This window comes from Callithrix jacchus, chromosome 17, assembly GCF_049354715.1.
Source record: "Callithrix jacchus isolate 240 chromosome 17, calJac240_pri, whole genome shotgun sequence".
NCBI classification, from domain to species: domain Eukaryota; kingdom Metazoa; phylum Chordata; class Mammalia; order Primates; family Cebidae; genus Callithrix; species Callithrix jacchus.
The window spans coordinates 65,572,730-65,599,165 of NC_133518.1; the positions used below are offsets into that span (position 1 = coordinate 65,572,730).

Here is a 26,436-nt window from a genome sequence, read left to right on the forward strand (position 1 = left end):
AGAGTCTTAAGCATTCCCCAAATAGAACAATCTGCAGTAACTCCCTAGAATGCTCAGAAAGAGGGCTGTGAGTCTTTAGCTAGGAAAAATAAACATCTGACATTTCGTAATACTGGGAAAAAAAGAGTGTGCCCAGCCTGCAGCTGTGCCTGCACAATAGGCCACCATTGGAGTGATCAGGGTCTGCTGAATCAAATCTGGGATCATTTCCTAAAATCAGTGCTCTGAATACAGAAGGGTCCCAAACAAAATTGCCCAGAGAGATGAGGCTGATAATAGAATGACATGAAGGAGCCAGGTGAGAGCAGTGGAGACTGTGAGGAAGGGAGAGCATGCAAACTCCTCAAAAGCCCTTCAACTGGAATTAAAAAAAAAAAAAAACTCCTACTGGCTTAACAAAATGTATCTGCAGGAGGGATCTGTCTTTATCTGTTAACCAGCACAGCAGCATACACCTGTGACGCACTGAAGAAATCAAGTCCCATGCCTGCACCTTCTCCCTGGTAGCTCTCCAAAAACCCCTGCCCGCCAGCACAGAGACACCCCCAAAGAATTTGCTAGGTTTGGCCATCACTTTGGAGAATAACTCTTCAACCAAAATGGATTGGAGACAAAGATTGTTTTTTCTTGCTTTTCAGAATGACTTGGGGAAAAAGATGAGCTGCAGCTATGGCGAAGGCTTAATCAGATTTTGACATTAGGGACCTGCCTCCCGCCCCTACCCTGCCGATACCCACTCATCAAAAATGAACATAGAACCCTGCATAACTGTTCCCCTTTCTTACATGTGAGGCCTCATCTCCTGGAGCACTGCCTCCCGCAACTACACACCCCAGCCCCACTGAGCAGCTAACCCTTCCCTCAGCACACTCTAAGCTCACAGCTTTCATACTTGGTGCAGGCTCTTCCCTCTGCATGGAATACCCTTCCACCCTGCAGCAGACGCAATTGGTGCCCCACCCAACATCCCCTTATCCACTTGGCAAGTCGAGATCCATGATGCCAAATAATTTTCCCTGTTGTTATATTCTGATACATAAGAAATGCATTTTTTTAAAAACCAGAACTTATTGATAAGCAAAGAAACACCTAAATAAATCACCTAATTCTCCCATGGGCACTGAGAAACCACTGTTAAGTCTTCTGCATTGTTTTAACATTTTTGGTTCCATGCCAATCTTCCTCACCAGATACTTTTCCCTCATAGTCAGTACAGAGACCTGTACTAATCCATAAATTCTACAAAATCATAGATCATTTTACCAAAGATAGCCCAGATCTCAATAACCTTATATTGCAGGATAATAGACATGTTTATTACCTGTAATAGATTAGTTTTTGCTGCATTCTTTTGTTTATTTGGTAAAATTAATTTTGCTATTGTATATACACCATTTTCCTGAAAGAATAAAGGGTCATATTATGAGTAGTAATACACGAGCATAAAGAAAAATTAACATCAAATAAGAAATGTTAGTATAACTTTGGGCCTTGAAGTAAACATTACAGGACAACATTTAAAATGTCAAAGTACCCCCTTTTCTTTCTTTTTTTTTTTTTTGAGACAGAGTCTTACTCTGTCACCAGGCCAGAGTGCAGTGGCACAATCTCAGCTCACTGCAACCTCTGCTCCTGCCTCAGCCTCCCAAGTAGCTGGGGCTACAGGCATGTCCTACCAGACCCAGCTAATCTTTGTACTTTTAGCAGAGACGGGGTTTTTATGTTGGCCAGAATGGTCTTGAGCTCTTGACCTTGTGATCTGCCCACCTCAGCTTCCCAAAGTGCTGGGATTACAGGTGTGAGCCACCGTGCCCGGCCCACATAACACTTTTAAACACCAAAGAGTATAATCACAATCTTAAAATTTTAACTGTCCATGGAGAGTCAAGATTATTATAAAGTATATAAGTGTAAAGTGATTCAAATGCCTTAAAAACAAAGAATGAAAGATTAAAAAGGGACAGAGTAAAGGTGTCCCAATTATCTTAGATTTTTATCTTTAATATTTATGTCCTCAATTGCCACAATCATAAAGGGAGAAATATTTTATAGTTATTCATTTATTTATCTTTATTATAATCTTGACATCTTTCTAGGTTTTTTTAATTGAAATATGCATGTGAAGGAATAAACAAAAAATATTGCCCTACACCTAACTTTCTATTGTCTAGTAAATATGTAATTTACTGACCTTTACTGTGTGCAGACATTCGTATTATAACTGCAAAGAGCTTTATTTACCTTTTGCATCTAATCTCTGTAGCAACTCTGTGAAATTAGTCTATAATTTCCCTGTTTTATCCATGAGAAAACCAATACTTAGAGTGGATACATCATTTTTTAGAAACCAAGCCAGCAAGGAATAATTCCAGGAATTGAACCTCAATCTGGCCGGCTCCAAACGCCCTACTCTCTCAGCCCCCTGATCTGCTGAGTTTCTTTTATGTCCTAATGTAAGCATTGATGACCTGATCCCTTCCTGACATTGATGTATTTTGAAGTTGGATAGTGTACTGACACACCCAAAGAGATTTCTCTGTAAAATTCAGTAAGGAGGAGGTAACTTTTGCAATAGACACCCATACAAGGGTGGTTCATATAAGTGTGTATTCATTGATATAGATCTATTTATAGCTATTTATATAGATCTATATAAATGTATATATATTTATGTGTATATATACATACACACACAAACATGTATATATAGCTGTATATATAGTAGATTAATTAATGGATTATACTTTGCAAAATCAGTTTCCTGGCAATAATTATTTTGTTTGCTGTGTCTCAATCATCATCTCTAACTTAGTAACCTGATGCATAGTCTTAATCAACATGACTGCTGTCCTCACCTTATGGTACTCTATATGCCTAGAATTAAAGCAATTCAGAGTGTCTTTTTTAGAAAGATAACATAAAAAGGACTGTACATAACATAAGGAAGAAACATCAATTAACCACATGTCAGTTTTTTTTAAGTCAAGTGAGTCACAGAAGGAAGGACAAGAATATAAAGTGGAACTCTATTAGTTAAATAAGAAATGTTAAAATATTTTTAAATCACATCATGGAATCCCAAAACCTATGTATGTTTTGGCATACAGACTACAACACAAGGTGAGCTGATTATGAATGGTTATGGAGACCTGACCTGGGGAAGGAGTGCTCTCACCTGAACCACCTGGTGGGCATTGGTGTCGTTGAGTACCAGCTCAGTGAGGGCAGCACAACAGGCTGGAATCAAAACAATCAAATGCAGTGTGCATCATTACAATAAATAGACTTTCACACAAATACTCTTACTGCACATATTACTTTTACTATTTTGCTACTTTTATTAGCAAAGTAACTCCCCAAGAAATAGTAATTTTCTGCCTGGCACAGCTCTAGAGAAAAAGAACCTGACTTGTAATGGCTTCTGATTCTCCTCTCCATGTAATTCATGTGCACGTCTATTCCACAGCAACCATTTATTGAGCACTTACTGTGTACCAGAGGCAACTACTGCATCTGTCCATTTCATTGTAATCCCCAGTGCCCAACACATGCCTGGCACTTAGCTGGTCCTCAACAAATATAACCATAATGGTTGATAAATATAAGAATGCTTTAAATATGTTATGCAACTCAATCCTTATAATAAGAGTATGCACTGTGATTACCAGTTTTACTGGTGAAAAAACAGGTTCAGAGAGTTATTAGACTTGGCCACACAACCAGTAAGTGGAAATGACCGGGAGTGCAGCCTCAGTCTGCCAGACGTTAAATCCCCAGCCCTGAGCAGCACCACTCTTGCCTCTGACAGCCACTGTGGCAGCCTTTGGTGGCATTTTGCACCAAGATACTTGTGCTCTCAGAGGTATGCCAGACTCCATAGCACAGAGCACCTATAAAGGATAATTCCATTTTAGTATGTGAAAGATTTTACATATATTCTCATATAATTCTCACAAGGACCTTCTATCACTGATACCATGATTATCATCACCATTTTATATAAGCAAAACCGAAGCTTGAAAAACTTAAGGAACTTGCCCAAGGCTGTACAGCCATCAATGAGGGTGGAGCCAAAATTCAGACCCTACTCTTAGCCCTTTAGGTTTTTAATTTTTATTTTTCCATTTGTATTTAGGTATTGATATGGTTTGGCTGTGTCCCCACCCAAATCTCATCATGAACTGTAACTCCCAAAATTCCCATGTGTCATGGCAGGAACTGGGTGAGAAGTGATTGAATTATGGGGGCGGGTCTTTCCTGCACTGTTCTCGTGATAGTGAATAAGTCTCAGAAGAGCTGATGATTTTTAACATGGGAGTTTCCCTGCACAAGCTCTCTCTTCATCTGCCACCATCCATAAAAGATGTGGCTTGCTCCTCCTTGCCTTCCACCATGATTGTGAGGCTTCCCCAACCATGTGAAACTATAAGTTCATTAAACCTCTTTCTTTTATAAATTGCTCAGTCTCGGGTATGTCTTTATCAGCAGCATGAAAATGGACTAATGTAGTAGAGTGGGGCTTTGCTGAAAAGATAACCGAAAATGTGGAAGCGACTTTGGAACTGGGTAACAGGCAGATTGGACAGTTTGGAGGGCTCAGAATAACAGGAAAATGGGGTAAAGTTTGGAGCTCCTGAGAGACCTGTTGAATGGCTTTGACCAAAATGCTGATAGTGATATGGACAATGAAATCCAGGCTGAGGTGGTCTCAGATGGAGATGAGGAAATTGTTGGGAACTAGAGCAAAGGTAACTCTTGTTATGTTTTAGCAAAGAGACTGGTGGTGTTTTGCCCCTGCCCTAGAGGCTTGTGGAACTCTGCACTTGATAGAGATGATTTAGAGTATCTGGCAGAAGAAATTTCTAAGCAGCAAAGCATTCAAGATGTGACTTGAATGCTGTTAAATGCATTGAGTTTTAAAAAGGAAACAGCATAAAAGTTTGGAAAATTTGCAGTTTGACAATGCAATAGGAAAGAAAATCCCATTTTCTGAGGAGAAATTCAAGCCAGCTGCAGAAATTTGCATAAGTAATGAGGAGCCAAATGTTAATCCCCAAAACAATAAGTAAACTGTCTCCATGGCATGTCAGCGACCTTTGCAGCTGTTTCTCCCATCACAGGCCTGGAGGTTTAGGAAGAAAAAATGGTTTCATGGACCAGACCCAGGGTCCCATGCTGTGTGCAGTCTAGCGACTTGGTCTCTGGCATCCCAGCCACTCCAGTGATGACCAAAAGGGGCCAAGGTAAAGCTCATGCTGTTGCTTTAGTGGGTGGAAGCCCCAAGCCTTAGCAGCTTCCACATGGTGTTGAGCCTGAGGATACACAGAAGTCAAGAATTGGGGTTTGGGAACTTCTGCCTAGATTTCAGAGGCTACATGGCAATGCCTGGATGCCCAGGTAGAAGTTTACTGCAGGGGTGAGCCTCTCATGGAGAACCTCTGCTAGGACAGTTCAGCAGAGAAATGTGGGGGCTCTGACCCCTTCTGGGGCACTGCCTAGTGGAACTGTAAGAAGAGGGCCACCTTCCTCCAGACCCTGGAATGGTAGATCCACTGACAGTGTGAACTGTATGCCTGGAAAAGCAACAGACACTCAACACCAACCATGAAAGCAGCCAAGCGGGAGGCTGTACCCTGCACAGCCTCAGGGTGGAGCTGCCCAAGATCATGGGAACCCACTTATAGCCATCAACATGACCATGATGCAAGACATAGAGACAAAGGAGATTATTTTGGAGCTTTAAGATTTATCTGGCCTGCTTGATTTTGGACTTGCATGGGGCCTATAGCCCCTTTGTTTTGGCCAATATCTCCCATTTGGAACTGGTGTATTTACCAAATATCTGTACGCCATTGTACCTAGGAAGTAACTAACTTGCTTTCGATTTTACAGGCTCACAGGCAAAACGGACTTGCTTTGTCTCAGATGAGACTTTGGACTGTAGACTTTTGAATTAATGCTGAAATGAGGTAAGATTTTGGGGAACTGTTGGGAAGGCATGATTGGTTTTGAAATAATGTGAGAACATAAGATTTGGGAGGGGCTGGGGGCAAAATGATATGGTTTGGCTGTGTCCCCACACAAATCTCATCTTGAATTGTAACTTCCACAATTTTTAGGTGTTGTGAGAGGAATCCAGTGGGAGGTGATTGAATTATGGGGGTAGGTCTTTCCTGTGCTGTTCTTAGGATAGTGAATGAGTCTCATGAGATCTGAAGGTTTTAAAAATAGGAGTTTCAGGCCAGGCATGGTGGTTTATGCCTATAATCCCAGCATTATGGGAGGCCGAGGCAGGCAAATCACCTGAAGTCCTGAGTTTGAGACCGGCCTGACCAACATGGAGAAACCCTGTCTCTACCAAAAATACAAAATTAACTGGATGTGGTGGCACATGTCTGTGATCCCAGCTACTTGGGAGGCTGAGGCAAGAGAACCACCTGAACTCAGGAGGTGGAAGTTGCGGTGAGCTGAGATCATGCCATTGCACTCCAGCCTAGGCAACAAGAGGGAAACTCCATCGCAAAAAAAAAAAAAAAAATGGGAGTTTTCCTGCACAAGCTCTCTCTTGCCTGCCATCATCCACGTAAGATGTGACTTGCTTCTCCTTGCCTTCCACCATGAATGTGAGGCCTCTCCAGCCATGTGGAACTGTAAGTCCATGAAATCTCTTTCTTTTGCAAATTGCCTCCCTGTCTTGGGTATGCTTTTAGCAGCAGCATGAAAATAGACTAATATGGGTACAGAATAAGCTTTATAGTGTAAACACATCTTAAGTGTACAGCTCAATGAGATACTACATATCTATGTACCCTGCAACCATCCTCCACCCAGAGGAATGTGTAGGCCATATTTCCAATTCTCAAAGGCTCCTTGTGCCCCTTCTCAGGCATTCACTTGCCTACAATTCCACATCTAAGTAACTGCTCTTCTGAATTCTATCACCATCAACCTCAGCCACTCTTTGAATGATTGCTAGAAACACTTAACAGCTCTGAGATTCAGCTAGATGAGACTTCTGGGGAGTCTTCAAACAGTAAACCCCAGCACAAGCCCTTGTACTGAGACAGAGGCCTTTCAGAGTAAGTAGAAATGGCACTTTGAAGAGGGAATCCTATGACCTTGCTTTCACACATCTGTGTAGAAATAACTTCTGCATTCTTCAAGAGAAAAGAGTAGACAGCAAAGAAAGCCTGCCTTCTCCCACTCCCTCATCCCTTATTCCCTCTCCCTCCACATCTGCTGCTTCCCCTTAGAGTCCCTCATCTCCTGCTGGCCCAACCTCCCCTCTCTGCTCCCTTTCTATAAGCTACTCTAGGGCACCCAGCTCGTCCAATAGCACTCAGACTGCACTGTAGCTCCACTTGTCCCAAAGGCGGGGTGCCCCCAGGCAGGGCACAGTCTGCATGACTGCTCAAGGTAGCCCTGCCAAAAAGTGTTGATGCATTACTGCTCCTGCTTGCATGTGAAAATCTTAGATAGGAAAGCATCTTTCAGCTTTCTCTTTGGAGCTCAAGAAGCATGAGGAAGGTACTCTCTTGCATCTGGTGAGACAGCTGTGTGCACTGTAGATCCCCCCTCATGTAGGGTGCCCTGGGATCAAGAAAATTCTAGAAAGCATGATTCTAGCCACAGATCAAGCTCCATTCTCTAATCTAGCTTCCCTCGTAATAAAGCTAATGCTTTGTCTCCTTATCTCTGACTTCTGTTCATCTCTTGCTGGGTTCGGAACGTAGAAGACAAAGGAACGTTTGTGGTATCATTAAATCTGCAAGTCCGACACTGGGACCAAGAAGTTTCTGGCATCCACGTGGATTTCACTTTCCATTTTTGTAAACTTATAAATTGTGCCTACTTAACACTATTACACTAATTTATATTAGTGAATAATAATACAACATAATAAATTATAACATATCGAATAATAAAACATAAGTACCTGCTTGAAGAGAGAAAGTATTTTCCTGTATTTCCCTCGGGCTCAAGTCTTCTGATAAATGAAGCTGCTGGATTCGGCCTGCAGCGTTTGCACTGGACAGGCTTCCAATGGAGGAGCGATCAGAAACAAAATTTCTGTCTCTGAAAAAGAAAAGTGAATGTGCAGACCATTTATCGATTTCTTGCACAGTCAGTCCTTTCTGTGTCACATTTAAGAAAGCATTGCTTCCTTCAGGTCATGAAGGCATCTTTATTGTTTCACTTTCCAATCCACCTGGAATTGATGTTTGTGTATGGTGTGTGGTAGGAGTAATTTTTTTTTTTTAATGGTTACTGAACTGATTTCTCACTATTTACTGAAAAGTGTCCTTTCCCCACTGCTCTACATGGACACCTTTGTTTTTGAATTTTCCATTTTCCTGGAGTCAATTCACCTGAACACATCTCAGTCTTGATTATTCTCAGTTTTCTTTTTTCATGAACTTCCAATCTTCCTCTATTTTAGCTAAGTTGGAAATTTTTTACCCTTTTCATTTTACTCTCTACTTCCAGGATCTCAATTATCCACATGTTGAAAACCTATCTTCTTCTACGGGCCGTATCTTTTATTTTCTAATTGCTTTTATTCGTTGGTCTTTTTCATCTGCAGTGTATGTGATTTTTTTCAAGCTTACCCTTCATTTTACTATTTCCATTTTTATTCTGGTGATCTAGCTAATTTATTGGTTCCCTAGGTGTTATTCAGTCCTTGTGTTTTTTCCTAGCTCTGCAAACTTCTCCCCTTTTTGTGTCTAAAACTTGTTTCATCTTTAACTTCATTTTATAAATTCATGCTCTGTTTAATGTTTTTGATAAAATAAAGCGTTCACTTTTCTGTTAACTCAGTGGCCTTTATTCTACAATAGATTCTTTATCTATCTTTTGCCTGTTTTGTTCCCTTTTGTTTCACATAGCTACCATATTTTTTAATATATTTATTTTTTATATCAGCAACTCCACCTGGATTTCTATGTGCCCAAATGTAACATGGATGGAGACTCCTTGACTTCCTTCTCATGTCTTCTGGGTCCTCTAGTGTCCTCCCTGCAATGAGCATGGGGAAGGTAATGGAGTGGAGCCTAGGGACAGTCACAGGTAGAAATCTTATTTTTCAACATTATTATCTTAAAACTCAAATTGTAGGGATCTCTTCACCAGATCTAGAGCATATGTAGCCCTTTGGGAGCTGCCTTTGGGTTTGGGATGGTAGGTGAACAGGCGTGAGAAAGTTTCCTGGAAACTGCCCCGAAAACAGTGCTGTTCATACTCAAGCCACAAGACAGCCTCGCAGCCTCCACCCCTAGTGCCAGCTGCAGTCAGCCCAGGGGCAGGCACATTCTCTGAAAGGAAACTGTTTAACCAGCTGGGGTCATAAATTCTCCCAGAGCACCAGTATATATTTAGCATAGAATAAAAGTTGAAATATATCATTGTCCCAGGGAAAAGTCTGGTAACATTGCACTATCCAAATGGACTGGAAAGTGATTCTTTAGATGTGAAAGACCTCTTCTTTTTTTTTTTAAAATCAAGGATAGTTATTTCATCTTTATCTAATTAAGACTTGTTTCATCTTTAATCGCATTTCATAAATTCTTGAGCAAAAGAGGAAAGCTAGATTCAATTCTATATAAGAAAAAGGCAGGTTTTGAAATTCTGCTTAACTATTATAGAATTTCATTTTATCCTTAAAAAAACGGCTTTTCTCAAGAGGACAACACACACCTGTTGTAACAGGTATGATTGCCCAACAATAAAGAATAACCATGATCATCATTACCATCGTCATCCTACAAACCCTAATAAAAAACCTTCGGCAATTGTAATGATTTTGACCAAAGGGCTGGCTTATTATGTCACAGCACTAATGAAAGATTTATAATTTATCCTATAAAGTAATGGACATTTTTATGTCACATTCATAAATCAAGTAGACTGCCAACAGTCTATAAATTTTTTCCTTTTCTAGGTAATGACAGATACTGTTAAAAAAGTGACTATTCATACCTCTACAATCTGTTCTGATGCTTCTGAATGTTGAGAAAGCATTCAGAAGCTGAAGTTGCTTCTGAAAATGAAGTTACCAACACACTTCTGCAATATCACTAGAAGCATACCAAGTACAAAGTCACAAAAATATCGATTTGACAATATCTAGTTATATGGTAACTGATAAGTCCCTTTGCTTGTATTAGAACGAGCTTTATTTATGCACTGCAGATCAAACACACGATCCATTTCGAGCAGTCGTACTCATTTTTAACTTTGATTCGGCACCCATAGAACTGAATTATACTTTATAACAATATTAGGTAATAGAATCTTCCCTTGGATGGTACCACAAGATATTATTATTCAGTACTTCAATATATTTAATTCAGAAAGTACAGAAGTTAGATTGCAACATCCTTCTAGAGAATTTCAATTAGAAACTATGTTAACAAACTAGCCATCCCCCATGCTCCTGATTTAGCATGTCAGTGGAATTCTACTTTTAAAAGAGAGATAATACCACCTTAGAGGACCGTACTGAAGACTAGAGAGACAAGTAAGAACTGGACTAGAGTCAGTAACACGGCAACCATTTGATTAATGATATCATCTTTCAAAAATAAGGTTTACACACCGCTTTCAGACAGGCTTTGTTTTCTCTTTATAGATAATAAAATATGTTTGTGCATATGCAAACATTTTAGGAAAATATTAGAAATGACTATACTTGGAATGACAAAATGCATATATTAATTCATGGAAGAGATGACAAGACATGTTTTAATTAGGTTACTGGATTTCCATTCAGCCTTCACTATATTTGCAGACTGATGGCCTTCTATATTCCCAGCACTACACTGGAGGTTGGTGATGCAAAGATAAATATATCTGGGTCCCCAAGGAATTTAAAAGATCAATGCCCCTGACCTTGATTTAGAACATGCTTATGACAAGTATAGATGACTCTGGGAAGCATGAATTACCAAAGAAACCCCAAAGCAGGAAGGAACAAAGTGAGCACACACCCATCTGCCATCTCATCACAGAGCCCCTAGACTTCAACAAATAGAGCAAAGTAGACCAAAGCCCACTTTGACTCACCCTTGTAAAATATGAAGAAGCTGTTTGATGCCTCCCCAAATGCGAATTTCCACGCTGGTCTCAGGGTCCTCACAAACCTGGACCAGAATCCAGACGACGCTCCAGAGCAGCTTCAGGTGGTCAGAGTGGAGCAGACTGAGGAGGACAGGTATCCCCTCGTAGAGCTTCACCTGCTCTTTCACCTGGGGTTCCGCACAGAGCAGGCGCAGCAACTCCGCTGTTAGTCTGAAAGGGGAGGGGATGGTGGGGTGAGAATCGCAGCATCATGAGTTAGTGACTTCGCATTAAGACTAAAGCATGAAATATAACTTTAACATTTTGTAAGTCATGGGTCAACATGCATTTTCTGTAAGGAGCCAGATCAAAGCCAAACACTTTGAGCTTTACTAACCATACAATCTCTGTCACAACTACTCAGCTATGCTGAGATTGCATGAAAGCAGCCATAGACTACATACAAAAATAAATTAGCATCCCTATGTTATAAGAAATCTTTATTTACAAAAATAAGCAGTAGAATAAACTCAGCCTATAGGTCATAGTTTGCAGACCATTGTTCTAAATCATGAGATTGCAAAATAAGACATTCATAGAAAATGTCAAAAACACTACAATGTAGAGGAGTTAAGGGCAAAGCACTCAGTTACTGTATACTCAGTACAAAGTGCATTAAATTGATGGTAAAGACCCAAGGTTCAGCTATGCCATGAAACACTATGATGATAAATGTTTTATAAAAACATCCTTAGTCCTCCTCCGGATGGTGTCATCCATTCCAGTGATTTCACTCTTTCTACCTTGTCGTCATGATCTCAGCCCAGACTTTGCTCCTAACCTCCAGAAGTGTCAGCCACAGTGATACTCTACAAGTACTCACCACACTACCCTAAACTCAAAGCCATTGGCTTCCTCCCCAGGTCTATTATTCACCTTTTATCCCCAATCTTGACTCATGGCACCACGATATTTTCAATTTCCCAAGCCACAAGGCTGGGAGTCATCAAGACACACATTCCTCTTTTCACACTCCTCCACTGTCAATCAAGAGCTCTTAGTGTGCTCCATTTCCTGGGCACAGCTAGTTAACCCCACTGCTCCTCTCATCCTTGGAATCCTCGCTCACCCTCACGATATAAACCCTTCTTTCATCTACCTCTCCAATATTCTCATTCTCACACTGCTTTCTCATTCCTTTCCCCTGAGCTGATTATCTATGTCTCCTCTACTTCCCAAATTTTCTGCTCTGACACAATTAATAGCACATGTTCCTTGATGAAGAGTATTCTTTACCTTCACAGACTTTCTACACCAAACATCATCTTCTTGTTGTAAGTGAATCTCAATGTGTGGATCTAAACAAACACCTCCCACCTCACTCCCACATACACTGCTATCAGAGTGATCGTTCAAAAAATAAATTTGATCATGCTTAAAATTGTTCTGTTAGTTCCCACAGTGTTCATGATAAAATTTACATCTTTATCTGTTTGATAAATATTTATCTGTTTGATAAATAAAGATGATAAAAAAATGTGAATTTTATCATAAACATCATGACTTGGATAAAGGTGTCCTGTTGCCTTATCTATAAAATATGGGAAAAACAGAGTTAGTGTGCAGATCACATGAGTCAACATGCAAAGTGCTTAGAGCAGATCTTTGCATATAGAGAACATTGATCAAAGTTAGCTGCATTTTAAATTCATCATTAACTATCTGCTCTAGTTCTCTGGCGCTTTCCTTCCTGTGCTCTTCATGTGCCCAACCACGCACATTCCTCTAATACAGCCAATGTCATGACTCCATGTCCAAGCCCATTCTGTTTTTACTTTCTGTCTCTCTCTGCCTAGATATCTCCTCTTTCCTCCAGGAAACTTTGCATGACCTCACATTCTAATTGGGAAGTCTCTGCTCTACGTTCCCAGAGCAGCCTGCGCATCTGTCTACTGTATTAACGATAGCACTGTCTGACCCTCTCCTATGCTACACATTTATAATTTATTCATCCTTGGTTTTCAACATCTGGCACAGAGTTTAGAACCCGTTTGTTCAGATAACCAAGTCTATAAGTATTATCTATAGTTAATGCCCTTTTACAAGAGTTTTGAAGAAGAATCCAAAGGTTTTTCTATGAGTTAAGTGTCGGGGCTTCATTGCTTGAGGTTTCTTTTTATCTATTTTGCCTCTTTAGAAAATTACTCAAGTAAATATCAAACGATGTAGATTGCAACTCTATTTAAACACAATCTAAATACTATCTGGATGGAGTAATTCTTCAGAACAATATGCAGTTCAAGTAAAAATGAATCCATTTTGGTCTAGATTTTATTTCGAGTTATGATAGCAGGTGATCGCAAAACAAGTCAGTTCTATCTTAATTTATTTTACTTGCCTTAAAGCAAATGGATTTTAGCAATCTAATTATTTATTGCAATATACAACTGGAAATTACTAAAAATAGAGCCACCTCAGAGTTTCTTTCCCTAAAAAGGCAGGATATAAATAAATGCAATAAACAAAACATTAAAGATGGTGTCACAAAATTTATTTTATCAGCTTCTACGACTATATCTAGAAGTAATGCAGGACTAAAAATAAATGGATATACCTCCTTGTTCTATTTTTCTTATACAGACTTAAATCGAAAATAAAAGCCAAGCTGACTCATTATATTCAGTTACAAGAAAATAACATGGCATAATAAAAATAATAACAAGTGTGTCTGTCAAATAAAAGGTACTGCATTGTCTTCTCCTGTTAGCAATCCTACCTTTTAGAAAGCAAGTCATATTCATGTAAAATCATCAACAGATTTTCTACAATGTTCAGTTCACTTATCTTCTCCCTACATTCTGGACTATAAATTGAAAAATATTAACAATTACTAAAAACAAATTTTGCTACATCCATGTATTAGTCCTTTTTTATACTGGTATAAAGAACTGCCTGAGACTGGGTGATACATAAAGGAAAGACGTTGAATTGACTCACTGTTCAGCATGGCTAGGGAGGCCTCAGGAAACTTACAGTCATGGCAGAAGATGGGAAGCAAGGCACCTTCTTCACGAGGCAGCAGGAAGAAGTGCAGAGCAAAGGGGGAAGAGCCCCTCATAAAACCATCAGATCTCGTTAAAACTCACTCATGAGAACAGCAAGGAGGAAACCTGCCCCATGATTCAGTTACCTCCACCTTGTCTCTCTCCCTTGACATGTGGGAATTATGGGAGTTAGAGGGATTACAATTCAAGATGAGATTTGGGTGAGGACACAAAGCCTGACCATGTAAATTCACTTATTTAATATCCTAGCTCCAATATTATCTCAGGAGAAGAGATCAAAAAAACAAAAGGCATTATATGTTATTCACAGAAAAGCAATGGTCCACTTATTGTCATAAAAACATTTAAAATAATCATGACATTTATAACAGGAAAGATCTTGAAATTTTTTCAAAGCCCACAAATGTTTGAAAATGTTCTGTATGTTAAAATACACAGGTAAGAATGAATTTAAAAGGTCAGAAAGCTTTAACTGCCAAAGAAATATTATGGTAATTTTAAAATTAGAAGTAACTGACGTTAGAGAAAAAGACTAAGTAAACATTTCTGCTCAGGAAATAAAAAAGAAAATTTTAAACTACAACTTGCCTTTCCAATGTAAACTTTTAAATGATGCTTTCTATCCAGGACCCTATTCCACATGTTATTTCACAGTTATTTATCAGGAAATGTTATTAAGTAGTTGACAAAGTAACTGATCTGTTTTGCATCCCTCCCACCTAAATTGCTATAGCAGCAGAACTGGAAAGTATATTAGAACACACTACGTACCTTTCTGCTAAACTAGCCAGAGCCAGAAGGGAACCCAATAGAACATTAGTATCTCGGGCACCAAGTAAGTTTACTAATGTCTGAAAAATGAAGTAAAATAAAGGTTACTTATACAAGTACTACAAGCTTCTTTTTCCAACATTAATATTTATTGATTTTCTATTACCAGCTTCTTGAATAGCAAAATGATTCCCTCTCAAGATTGGCTTAACCTTTTTTCTTTTTTTTTGCTTAGTTGTTTACAATGCAAGTGCACATACATTTAAGCACAAACTATATGTATAATGTTAAAGCTTCTCTCTCTTACATTTTTTTTCTTAATGTTATCTACTGAAATTTTTCCATGGCATTAAATATGGCTTTATAAACACTTGTCAATATATTGTCAATATAATCAAATTGTTTATTTTATTATGGCTTTATCTATACAATAGTGAAAAAATATTATGCTCTATCAAGCGTTATGCAGTTTCTTTTTTATTTTTTGCAGTCAATATAAAAGTTTATTCTTAAAAAGAGTTTTATTAAACATTCAGAATATCCAGTTCTTTATAGATGGCAGGAGTCTATCCCTCCTTACTTGGGAACTCTTGAGAGTAACTCTTGTAGCCATTCCTTGCTCAGGACGAGAAGAAGAAGACATCAAGCCACATGACCAGCCTGGTTCTCATACCTCCCTCTATGTCACTGTGCCAAAATATTCTCTGCCCCTTCTGATCCCACCCCGGAGAGAATCAAAGATTAATGACATAAATTACAATACTGGTAGTGATCAGCCATTGAGAACTCACCTGAGCCAGGCGTTGTGCAAGGCACTTTCCAAATTATGAAATTATTTCTTAACAAAATGTTGAAATTTTACTCTTTTGCCAAACTAAACGAGATACGAACACTATTGAGCATTCAGTTTGCCTCTCAGATTTCTAATTAATGTTGAAAATGCAACACTAATGTTCCCAAGCATCACCCTAAGTAACATGACTTAGCTGGAAGTGTGTATCTTGCCAGTGGCTTTCCCTGAATTCTCATCAAGACAAATGTTCTTATTTGGAAAATTCTCTACATTTTCAGAATGGAGAGTGCCCCTGAACAGTTCCCCCATAATGTCCCAGGTCAGAGATGCAACCTGTGCAAAGACTGCTAAGATAATTTTGATGTTTCCAGTATATAGATTTGTTGCCTTTATGATTCATTTTATCTTGATGAAGTCATTATCTTTGTTTCTCTGATGCCCTCCTCTTTTTCTTATTTCTCTTCTTCTTCTCTGTCTTCTAATGTTTCCCAAACTTCAGTCCATCGCATATTGTTTTCACAATTTTTGCCATATTCAATTAACATCTTAATGTGAACTCAAAAAAAAATTCCAATCGTAAGCAACAATATCTATAAAATAGATGGCTACTGAAACAAAAAATATTGACCTGTGTATCACCTAGAATCATCCTCTAGACCATGAGCAGCATGTGTTAACACATTTTAGGCAATCTTGCTCCCGTATACACTAGAAAGTGGCTCCCTGGGATATGAAACTCAACAGGTTACTGAAACTTGGCTCCACATGGCTACAATCTAAACAGTTTTTCTATAAATATAGTCTGTTTTGACCTACAATGGCAATCGCATATAGTTCAAACTAATATAGCCCCACATGCCATATGGAGTTTATTTATACATATACATATGTACGTTTTGTTTATTTTTATTGACTTATTTATAAACGCACACCTAGCATGAGTTTATACATAGCCAGGCTTTCTAAACAACATTTAAGTAATAAACCTAGTTAGTATTAAATGGAATAGAAAAAAAAAAAGAAAAGGGTTCCAGAAAACTTGTATTTATTACATCTGTGTTAACTTGTAAGGCTGGTAAAGAATATAAAAAGATTGACAAAGATTCATCATGTTAGGCCAGGCTGGCAGGTTTGTGGGTTCTGATGACACATGACTTACCCACAAAGGCTCTGAACCTTCCCAATGTGAACTATTGCCATATGGAGCCAAAGCATTAACTCTTTCACTCACCTTGTGAGCTCCGCTTGTGGTGACCCATTCTCTTTGATCTTTGACCGCAGCAAGTTTTTGAAAAATATCTATAAAGGAAAGAAAGAGTGCAAAGAGGTATCTGGAGATTAAAGGGGGAGTGCTCCCGGGAGCATAGACCTGCAGCACTGACAGGCAGGCAGAGAAAGGGCAAAGGGAACACTGTCAGCATGAAAGGAACAACAGATGCAGGAGCAGCATGGCTATATTTTTACCCCAAGAACCACCCCTCAAGCTCCACTGCTACTTACTGTATAATATGATTATAATAATGAAATATGAAAATGCCAAAAAAGGCAAACCTCTCTTTCCACTTAAAGTTGAACAAGTTCCTTAACATCATTACCAGTTCAAAGTCAAACCTATTCTTCAAAGGTCCTCTCTGTGAAGATTTCAACTTATAAAGAAGAGAGGGAAGCCAGCAAATGAGATGAACCTATAAGTTTCCTCAGCTGAGGAAAACAGTTATCCTCGAAGAGACTTCCTGGTGCCCAGGGCTTTGCCACAAACTCTTCTGTCCCTGGACCTGAGGACACTGTCTGCTCCACAGGCAGATATGGAGAGCCAGTGGATTCACACAAAGACAATGGACTGGCATCCCACATGGCAGGACGTCTATGGCTCATCAAAGCTGGAGTGCAGGACAGCAGGGCTGCCTCCAACGACAGAAGATGGAGTGACTAAGGAATACCTCACACTCAGAGCCCAACATTTGCATATTAGCATCATCAGACAAGGTTTGTAGTTGTGATTTTTCGTTTTCATGCTCTGGATGTTTCTGATTCTACGAGGCAGGTATCATTATTAGCCCAATTTTATAGGAAAAAAAACCTGAATAGTCTCTGACATTTTAACAGAAATAAAAGAAGGCAAAAATAGTTTTTACCAAAATGTGCTTTTATGGAAGCCTCTCTTGCATTAAATAAATTGTGCTTTTCAAGGTAAGAGCTGTAATCTAAACATCTTCCCTCTGGATATACGTGGCCACTGAATATAACAATTGGCATGGATGCTCAACACTTACATGTCATGTTGACCAGCTTGTCCACACTGTGCTGCTCTTCTCCATAGCTGAGGTACTCATTTGCTACAATCTCCATGTACTGCATGAAGGACCAAACCAACAAGCCAGTCAGGACACCAAAAGCACGCAAGGACCCAAGAACAAGATTGTGCAGTTCTTAAAATAAGCTGTAGGTGGCACAATAGATTCATCAAACAATACTCATGATCCTGGGACTTGCCAGGAGCAATGGGTTAAGTGCGAATGGGTTTCTAGGCAAAGTTGAGGAAAGGCCATCTAAAGACTATAAACTCTTGAAAGTCTCAAAATGACTCTTAACTAAGTAAGTTTGTGGTGTAATTTAGTATCTAAATACAAGATACATATAAGATACATAATACATAGTATATAGAATGTTCACTCTTCAATGCATCTTTTTAGGATAATTTATTATAACACATTGTATATATTTTATTAATGTTATATTTTATAATATCTGCACATATATCTAACCAGCATACATGCAGTTAGCAATAATCAGAATAAAATGCGTACTGAGTAGTCTGATAATTCCCTCTGTGGATAATTGATAATAAGAAACAGGCTCAGGGAAACATGTAATTTCTAATATTATAATGGAAGTTAAAAATGGGTAGGAAGATACTTTGCAATATAATCTTATGACATATTATGTTATTAAATGAGGTAAACCTCTAGTCAATTTTAAAAGGTTCTTGAAAACAAAAAATAAGCATGAATCAATTTTCTAAGAATAAGAATATAATAAAATAGATTTAATGTTAAATTGCCACAAACTCAATCTTCCATTAACTATTCAGACTAAGTTTGCAGGGCCACAGATTTATTATGAAAATCATTCTCTCTGTACACATTACAGGCTTTAGGAGACTAGGCTGTTCCAACTCAAAAACATGATCAGAAATTTCATTTTATTCCAGCCTGGGGAGATGATGGAGCCCTGTCTCTATTAAAAATACCAAAAAAATGATCCGGGCGTGGTTGCACATGCCTGTAATCGCAGCTATTGGGAGGCTGCAACACGAGAATTGCTTGAATCCAAAAAGCAGAGGTTGCAGGAAGCTGTGATCACACCACTGCACTCCAGCCTGGGTGATGGAGTGAGACTCTGTCTCGAAAAAAAAAAAATAAAGAAAAGAAAGAAATTTTGCTTTGTGGTATTAATAAATGCAATCCTCTGAGTTGCCCAGTACATATATTCACTTGCTTACCCTCCCTCAGTAGTTAGAAAGGCAGAAAAATAAACAAGGTCAAGATCATTCCTTTGTCATCTATTTAATAGTATTTTAGTGAGCACAATAATCCTTTTCTTGTGTGAAAAAATTTTGAACATCTTCATAATCAGTTTCTTATCTTGCCAGACCCAGTGGCACACACCTATAATCCCAGCTACTCAGTAGGCTGAAGCAGGAGGATTGCTTGGACCCAGCATTTTGGGACCAGCCTAAGCAACACAGTAAGATACCGTCTCAAATATACATATATATGTATGTATTTCCTTACCTCCCACCATATTGTATATACGATGCTAAGGGCTTGAGCCTTCCAGACACTGCCTATTACATTTTTTTCCTTTTTTTTTTCTTTTTTTGAGATGGAGTTTCGCTCTTTCGCCCAGGCTGGAGTGCAGTGGCACAATCTTGGCTCACTGCAACCTCCAGCCCCCCCAGGTTCAAGTGATTCTCCTGCGTCAGCCTCCAGAGTAGCTGGAATTATAGGCGCCCACCACCATGCCTGGCTAATTTTTATATTTTTAGTAAAGACAGGGTTTCGCCATGTTGGCCAGGCTGGTCTCCAACTCCTGACCTCATGTGATCCACCCACTTCAGCCTCCCAAAGTGCTATGATTACAAGTGAGAGCCACCATGCCTGGCCACCTATTTCTTATTATTACTAGCTAAAGACATGTGACCTTTTATAGCACTTTGTCATTTCAACAGGCTGAGTAAAGTGAGCCTAATCGGCCAACACAAAATGTCATGGGTTCCTCCCTGTTCTGTGAGTATCATGCCTCACACTCTCACTTATCAGCTCCATCTGTCCCTCTCTGGGGCAGACCACATAACATAGGAAAGCCATCTTCTGTCACATACCCATTTAATTCTTGCTCAGAGTATGGCACATACCCATTTAATTCTTGCTGGGAGTATGGCACAAAATGAAAAGCCAAGACTGGCCACCACAAAAGGAATCTTACCTGAGCCAGATTTTCAATCCCACCCAAGCTATGGAGTATTTCCTAATAAAATAAAAGCAAGAAAACACATGTAAATGATGAGAGTGGGGGGGATGTATATTTCACATGCGATTTCTTTACTAAGTTGTCATAGTTATGATTATTTTGTGAAGGTCTACATTCTAATACATATATATTGAAAACTTAGGGGATGTTGTTCATACGACCTTTAAAATAAACTATTAATAAATATGACGACAGTTGGGTTGAGATTCAGAGAATGAATCTGTGCTCAGAACTGCAGCCCGCCCACTCATTCTTCCTACCTCCTCCTGTGTCATCCTAAAATGTTAGAGTTGAAAAGAGCCATTAGACACCATTTCATTCAATATTCTCATGTTACAGATGAGGAAAACCAAGACACAGAAAGAAAACCATTTTGTGTTATAACTGATGAGCCTGGATGAGAATAGCATCACCCAACTCCAAGAACCCTCTTCTAGGTCTCTACCTAGTGTGGTCCATGAACCGGCAGCACCTGCATCACCTGGGAACTGATCAGCAATGCAGAATCCTGTTCCCACCCCAGACCTGCTCAATCACACTCAGTTTTAACCAGATCTCCAGGTCATACACATGTACAGTACAGTTTGGGAAGCACTGTTCCAGGAGAGAAAGAGCCTCTCAAAATTATTAGGCTAATGATCTTATTGAACCCATGCTCTAAATCAATGTAAAGATAATTTTTGACAATGTCTCCTGATACAGGACTTTAAATTGTGAAATGGACCAGCCTGGAGCTCTACTGATAGTAAGTGCTCTTAGGTTACACTGTCATTTATCTATAGGCAAAGGTTGTCAGGTGGCTTTAACCTGCTTAATTACATCTGTATTGACATCTCTCTCCTTACTTCACACATACACAAGGAAGTTATTTGAAATATAAACAGGAGTCATCTTTTCAATTCTGGGAAATGCACAGGAACCAGTACATGAGCGTGAGAGAGAACAGTCTAGTTCTGCCACGAAGCCAGCGGGTGGGCAGTCTAGGGAAAGGCACAGGGGCCTTTTCCTCTTAAGGCCTCCTCGGTCAAGGTTTTCATACACTGTGTAAAGTGAACTTGGAAATACGGAACATGCTTACATCTAAATTAAATTTAAAAAGAACATTCAGAACTCAATATACTTCAATGACTACCTACTGATTTGAAGACTCATCAATGCTATTCACTCTAGAAGAGCTATAATTAAAGAGTGAGAATATTGTACATATGATCTCTATTTATAGTAGAATATTTCATGCACATACAAATTAAAGTAACATTTAAAACCAGTTATATTTAATCAACAAACAGTTTTTTCATTCTACCTATGTAAAAACCCTGACTCTGCAGGAGATATAAACATGTAGATGGCAGGGTGCCCTTTGCTGAGCTGTAAGCAAGCATAATAAGGTGGGTATACATACAACTAGAACTTAAGACAGAATGAGGTAAGTGTTAAAAGTAAATTACACGTGCTGTGTTGCAAGGGGCCAGAACAGAGACACCTCATTCCTGCCGAGAGGACTAAGAGACACATCATGTGGGTGGTGGTCTCTAACTGGGGCCTGGAAGGATGGATGGATTTGCTGAGTAAAGATCGGGAACACGTAAAAATAAAGGAGATTCCAGCAAAGAGAACGGGAGGCTCAAAGGTGAGTAGAAATTGTGCAGACAAAACATCAAGACATGCTGTAACTCTGAGAGAAGCATCTCCTTAATGCCATGGGGAGCCTTACTGGGAAAAAAAATGTTAGAAAATAGGGTGGATTCACACTGTGGGAGGACTTAGATGTGAGCCCAAATTTGAAGGTTTTCATGCAGACCATGATACCTAGTGAAAATGTGTGAGCAAGGGACTGGCCAGAATTAGCTGTGGGGACTTCCTCCTAGTCGTAGTATGAACTGGAGGCTGGAAGGGTGTCACCTGGAGCTCAGTTGATGGTCAGTGACAGCAAGAATAAGAATGGAGAGAAAGGGGTAGTATTTGAAGCTATATGATCAACTGAACATGAAGAAAGATCACAAGAAAAGAAGCAAAGTCGAAGACATCAGCCTATTTGAGTGGGAGTGACTGGGAGCAATGTCATAATTAACGAACTCAGGGAAAGAGAAAGGAATAGACTAGGATAGAGAAGACTCTATTTTGAACATGTGGCCATACTGATGGGAGCCCCAGATAAAAAACATACAACAGGCCACAGAAAGTAAGGTGAAGGCAAAAGATGAAAACCTGGGAGCCATTCACATGAAGGAGATTCATCTGAAGCTTGGGAGTAGGATGACACCAAAGAAGAGAATAATGTTTAAATGGTCATGGTAATGGTATTTTTAAATGTTTGCCATGACAAGAAATTTATTCAGGCCAGGCACAGTGGCTCACACCTGTAATCCCAGTACTTTGGGAGGCCGAGGCAGGTGGATCACCTGAGGTCGGGAGTTCAAGACAAGGCTGACAAACATGGAGAAACTCTGTCTCTACTAAAAAACACAAAATTAGCCAGGCATGGTGGCACATGCTTGTAATCTCAGCTACTCGGGAGGCAGGAGAATCACTTGAACCTGGGAGGCAGAGGTTGCAAGTGAGCTGAGATTGCACCATTGAACTCCAGCCTGGGCAACAAGGGCAAAACTCCATCTCAAAAATAAAAAAATTATTCAATAATTTTGATGATATGGGGCTAAGTCAATGTTTCCCAAACCATAAGATCTGGATGGAATTAGGCATTAAAAAAAAAAAAAAAAAGAGAGAAAGAGTTTCATAATCCAATCAGCTTGGGGAATGTTAAGTAAAACAAATTTAACAAATTCTCTATCAGGACTCTTTAGAGCTGCTGTGCACGACAAGTCTCTAAAAGAAAAACTAGTGTGCAGCTTTTCCTAAACATCCCTCGGGAAAGCACAGTTCGTCTCCCAGAACATGTATTACTCCCGTGGAATAAAGTTTGAGAAGTGCTGCTATGAAGTAGAGGCATGAGAAAGACGCTTACTCCCTCTTAGAGAAGTTTGTCATTACATTATGTACTCAAGAATTTAACCTTCATGTATGAAATGAACGCTTTCCCTCCATGCTCCTTGGAAGGTGGAGCAAGGCCAGGAGATCGCTCACAGGCCCCGGTGTTCTTTGCATTTCCTTTCCTTCTACCAACAGAACTGTGCTAACCTGAGAGTGTAAACTAAAGAAAACCATGACTACAAGGTATGTATACACAGGGGCTTAACAGTTCTGAAAAGCAAATAGGACCGCAAGCTTAGATTACAGCAACGCGTCCTGTGTGCCCTTTCAGCCCTCAGCATCTTTTCCTGTCCAGGCCAGAAGGTCATAAAACTGGTTTCTGTATTTCTGAGCCCAATGACCTGGAGAAAGTCCCCTAGTGAATCTGAACTTCAGTTCAATCTGTAAAGGTGAACAATGTCCTTGCTAAGCTTACCCCCTGAATTGTTCCTTTTTTAACAAATAGAGCCAATAATACAATACTGGCAAAAAGCATGTTTTTAAAAATGGGGCACATTATGCCAGTGTATTTCTATTACCGCCAAAACTGTCATTTCCGTTTAGGTGCACTCATCCTAAACCTATGCGGCAACTAACTCAACGAAAGCGGAACACCCTGCACATCCTCTAACACTGACTCACTGGTATGACCATTTACTTCTCTGTTCAAAAATCATCAGTGGCTCCACAAAGCTTAATCATCCAAAGGTTATGATTTTAATGCCTCTCTGTGGACCGGCCTTTACCTATCTTTCTAGGTTTGGAACAGTAACCACTCTTCTAAAAGGCTTGGTATACTCGATTTGTAGGACGATGAGAATAAAGGAAATAGATGCTTCTAAAGTTTTCTACCCTCAGTCTGACAAAATATGGTGCCATTAAAAGAATCAGGAAAAAAAAATAAAAGAATCAGAATTGATTCCAAAAGTTCAAGGATGAGGGGAAGAACTGCAGAGCTCCATTTTAAAGTTACTGAGTATAATATTCTACAAGTTATTCTCAAAGTTTTGGTCTCAAACCCCTTTACGCTCTTAAAAATGACTAAGAACCGGCGGGGCACGGTGACTCAAGCCTGTAATCCCAGCACTTTGGGAGCCCGAGGCGGGCGGATCACGAGGTCAAGTGATGGAGACCATCCTGGCCAACATGGTGAAACCCCATCTCTACTAAAAATACAAAAATTAGCTGGGCGTGGTAGCGCATGCCTGTGGTCCCAGCTACCCTGGAGGCTGAGGCAGGAGAATTGCTTCAACTCGGGAGGCGAAGGTTGCAGTGAGCCGAGATTGCCCCACTGCACTCCAGCCTGGTGCCTGACAACAGAGTGAGACTCTGTCTCAAAAAATAAAAAATTACTGTGAACTTTGAAGAGCTTTTGTTTATATGGGTTAGAAAGTTATCTATGGGCCAGGCGCGGTGGTTCACACCTGTAATCCCAGCACTTTGGGAGGCTGAGGCGGGTGGATCACGAGGTCAAGAGATCGAGACCATCCTGGTCAACATGGTGAAACCCCGTCTCTACTAAAAACACAAAAAATTAGCTGGGCACGGTGGCGTGTGCCTGTAATCCCAGCTACTCAGGAGGCTGAGGCAGGAGAATTGCCTGAACCTAGGAGGCGGAGGTTGTGGTGAGCCGAGATCGCCCCATTGCACTCCAGCCTGGGTAACAAGAGCGAAACTCTGTCTCAAAAAAAAAAAAAAAAAAAAAGTATCTGTTTGTATTTATTGCATTAGAAATTAAAAGTGATAAATTTTTAAAACACAAGAATGCACAATATACATGTTCCATCAGCTGCCAGAGTTATGAGAGGTTGTGTAGCTTAGGGAAAATTCAACTGCACATGTGTGAGAGAGAGTGAAAAGACAAATAACATCATTTAGAATCATTTAGCATCATGTTGAAGACAGTTTTGATCTTGTGGAACCCCTGAAAGGGTTTCAGAGACCTGTAAACAGTACATGGGACCATACATTGAGAACCACTATGCTATGGCATCATTGAGGTATTTGTCTAACTAACATGTCTCTGGAAACTTGGGACTTGAAGAAGAAAGCTTGAGACTGAAGATAGGAACTTGTGAATAAACGACAACAAAAAGATAGTTGAAGCCAAGAGCTTGGAAGATATGGGAGAAGACAATAAAGGGAAAAAAAAACTTTGAGGAAGGGTATTTAGGAAGACAAGATTAAGAACAGAACATGTAAATAATATCAAGAAAATGCTGAATAAAAGCTAGAGGTTCTCAGGATCACTACAGGCAAACAGAAAACGTGGTAAAATGTGTCTCCTGCTAAAAACAGATTGGGGTATGTAAGCCTGAGAGAAGACTACTCAATCCAACAATTTTTATTATTGTTTCTAACATAATTGCAATTCAGGATCTTTTAAGGTTTTCTCTTTATCTTTGATAAGCAACGTGCTATGGCTTTGCTATAATGAATCGAGGTGAATGTTTATCTTTATCCTGCTTAGGACTCCAGCTGCAACTGAAATCTCAATAGGTGCCCTTCCTTTAATTCTGAAAAGACTCTATAAACAATTCTATCTTCAAAATGGCTTCTCTTCATTCCTTCCAGTCTTTCCTTGCTGGAACATTCACTAAACATATAATGGAAACTCTGCCGGCAGGCAGGATCCAGTCTACAAGCCACTAGCTTGCAACCTCTGCGTCAAGGAATGAGGACTGAAGCACGGCACAGTGTGTTCTATTTAAATGGTTTCCAGAGGGAACCTTGCACCCAGAATTCAACGTGCAAGTTGTATAATACATCAGTCCTGGGGCAAAGGAACTGGATTCAAGAGACATAGCCTGGGCTTTGCAGAAATATAGTATGAAAAGAGGATGAAGACTTGAAGGAATGGCTGGATCAAGAGAAGAATATTTTTGTGATAAGGGAAAATAGAAAGACAGCAGGTAGAAGGTTAAGACTTGGCCAGGAGGAGGAATATTACTTTCGAAATATGAGAGAAGTAAAGTTGCAGATTAACCCAAATATTTCGAACAATGAGGAGAAAATAAGACAGCTCCACTGGGATGGCTTTGGACTTCCCTGTAAAACAGAGGATGATACAATTTGATGAGAACAGCAGCGGCAGGAGAGGGTTTGGGTGAGAAAGGTGAAGATGGTTTGAAGAGCTGCTATGGACCCTGCAACACTGAACAAGAGAGGAAAGGAACAAATACCCATGACAAAGTCATGCTGAGAGTCACTGGCGTAATTCATAAGTTGTAGTAAACCCCAGCATAG

The 26,436-nt window shown here is 39.7% G+C and overlaps 1 protein-coding gene across 23 annotated transcripts in view; it reads right to left on the reverse strand.

Moving 5' to 3' along the window:
• Positions 1 to 26,436, reverse strand: part of NEK10 (NIMA related kinase 10) — a 260,598-nt gene that overhangs the window by 182,932 nt on the left and 51,230 nt on the right. For 15 of the 23 annotated variants that reach the window (XM_008983932.4, XM_008983929.4, XM_008983928.4 and 12 more), the window contains 9 exons: positions 20,176 to 20,217; positions 17,961 to 18,039; positions 16,919 to 16,986; positions 14,895 to 14,974; positions 13,835 to 13,921; positions 11,065 to 11,289; positions 7,937 to 8,076; positions 3,176 to 3,237; positions 1,322 to 1,399 (listed from right to left, as the gene is read on the reverse strand). In XM_008983932.4, coding sequence (XP_008982180.4) covers positions 1,322 to 1,399; positions 3,176 to 3,237; positions 7,937 to 8,076; positions 11,065 to 11,289; positions 13,835 to 13,921; positions 14,895 to 14,974; positions 16,919 to 16,986; positions 17,961 to 18,039; positions 20,176 to 20,217 — 861 coding nt within the window. The remainder of the gene's footprint in view (positions 1 to 1,321; positions 1,400 to 3,175; positions 3,238 to 7,936; positions 8,077 to 11,064; positions 11,290 to 13,834; positions 13,922 to 14,894; positions 14,975 to 16,918; positions 16,987 to 17,960; positions 18,040 to 20,175; positions 20,218 to 26,436) is intronic. The other 8 variants (XM_078354423.1, XM_054247045.2, XM_078354428.1 and 5 more) reach the window with 3 other exon arrangements.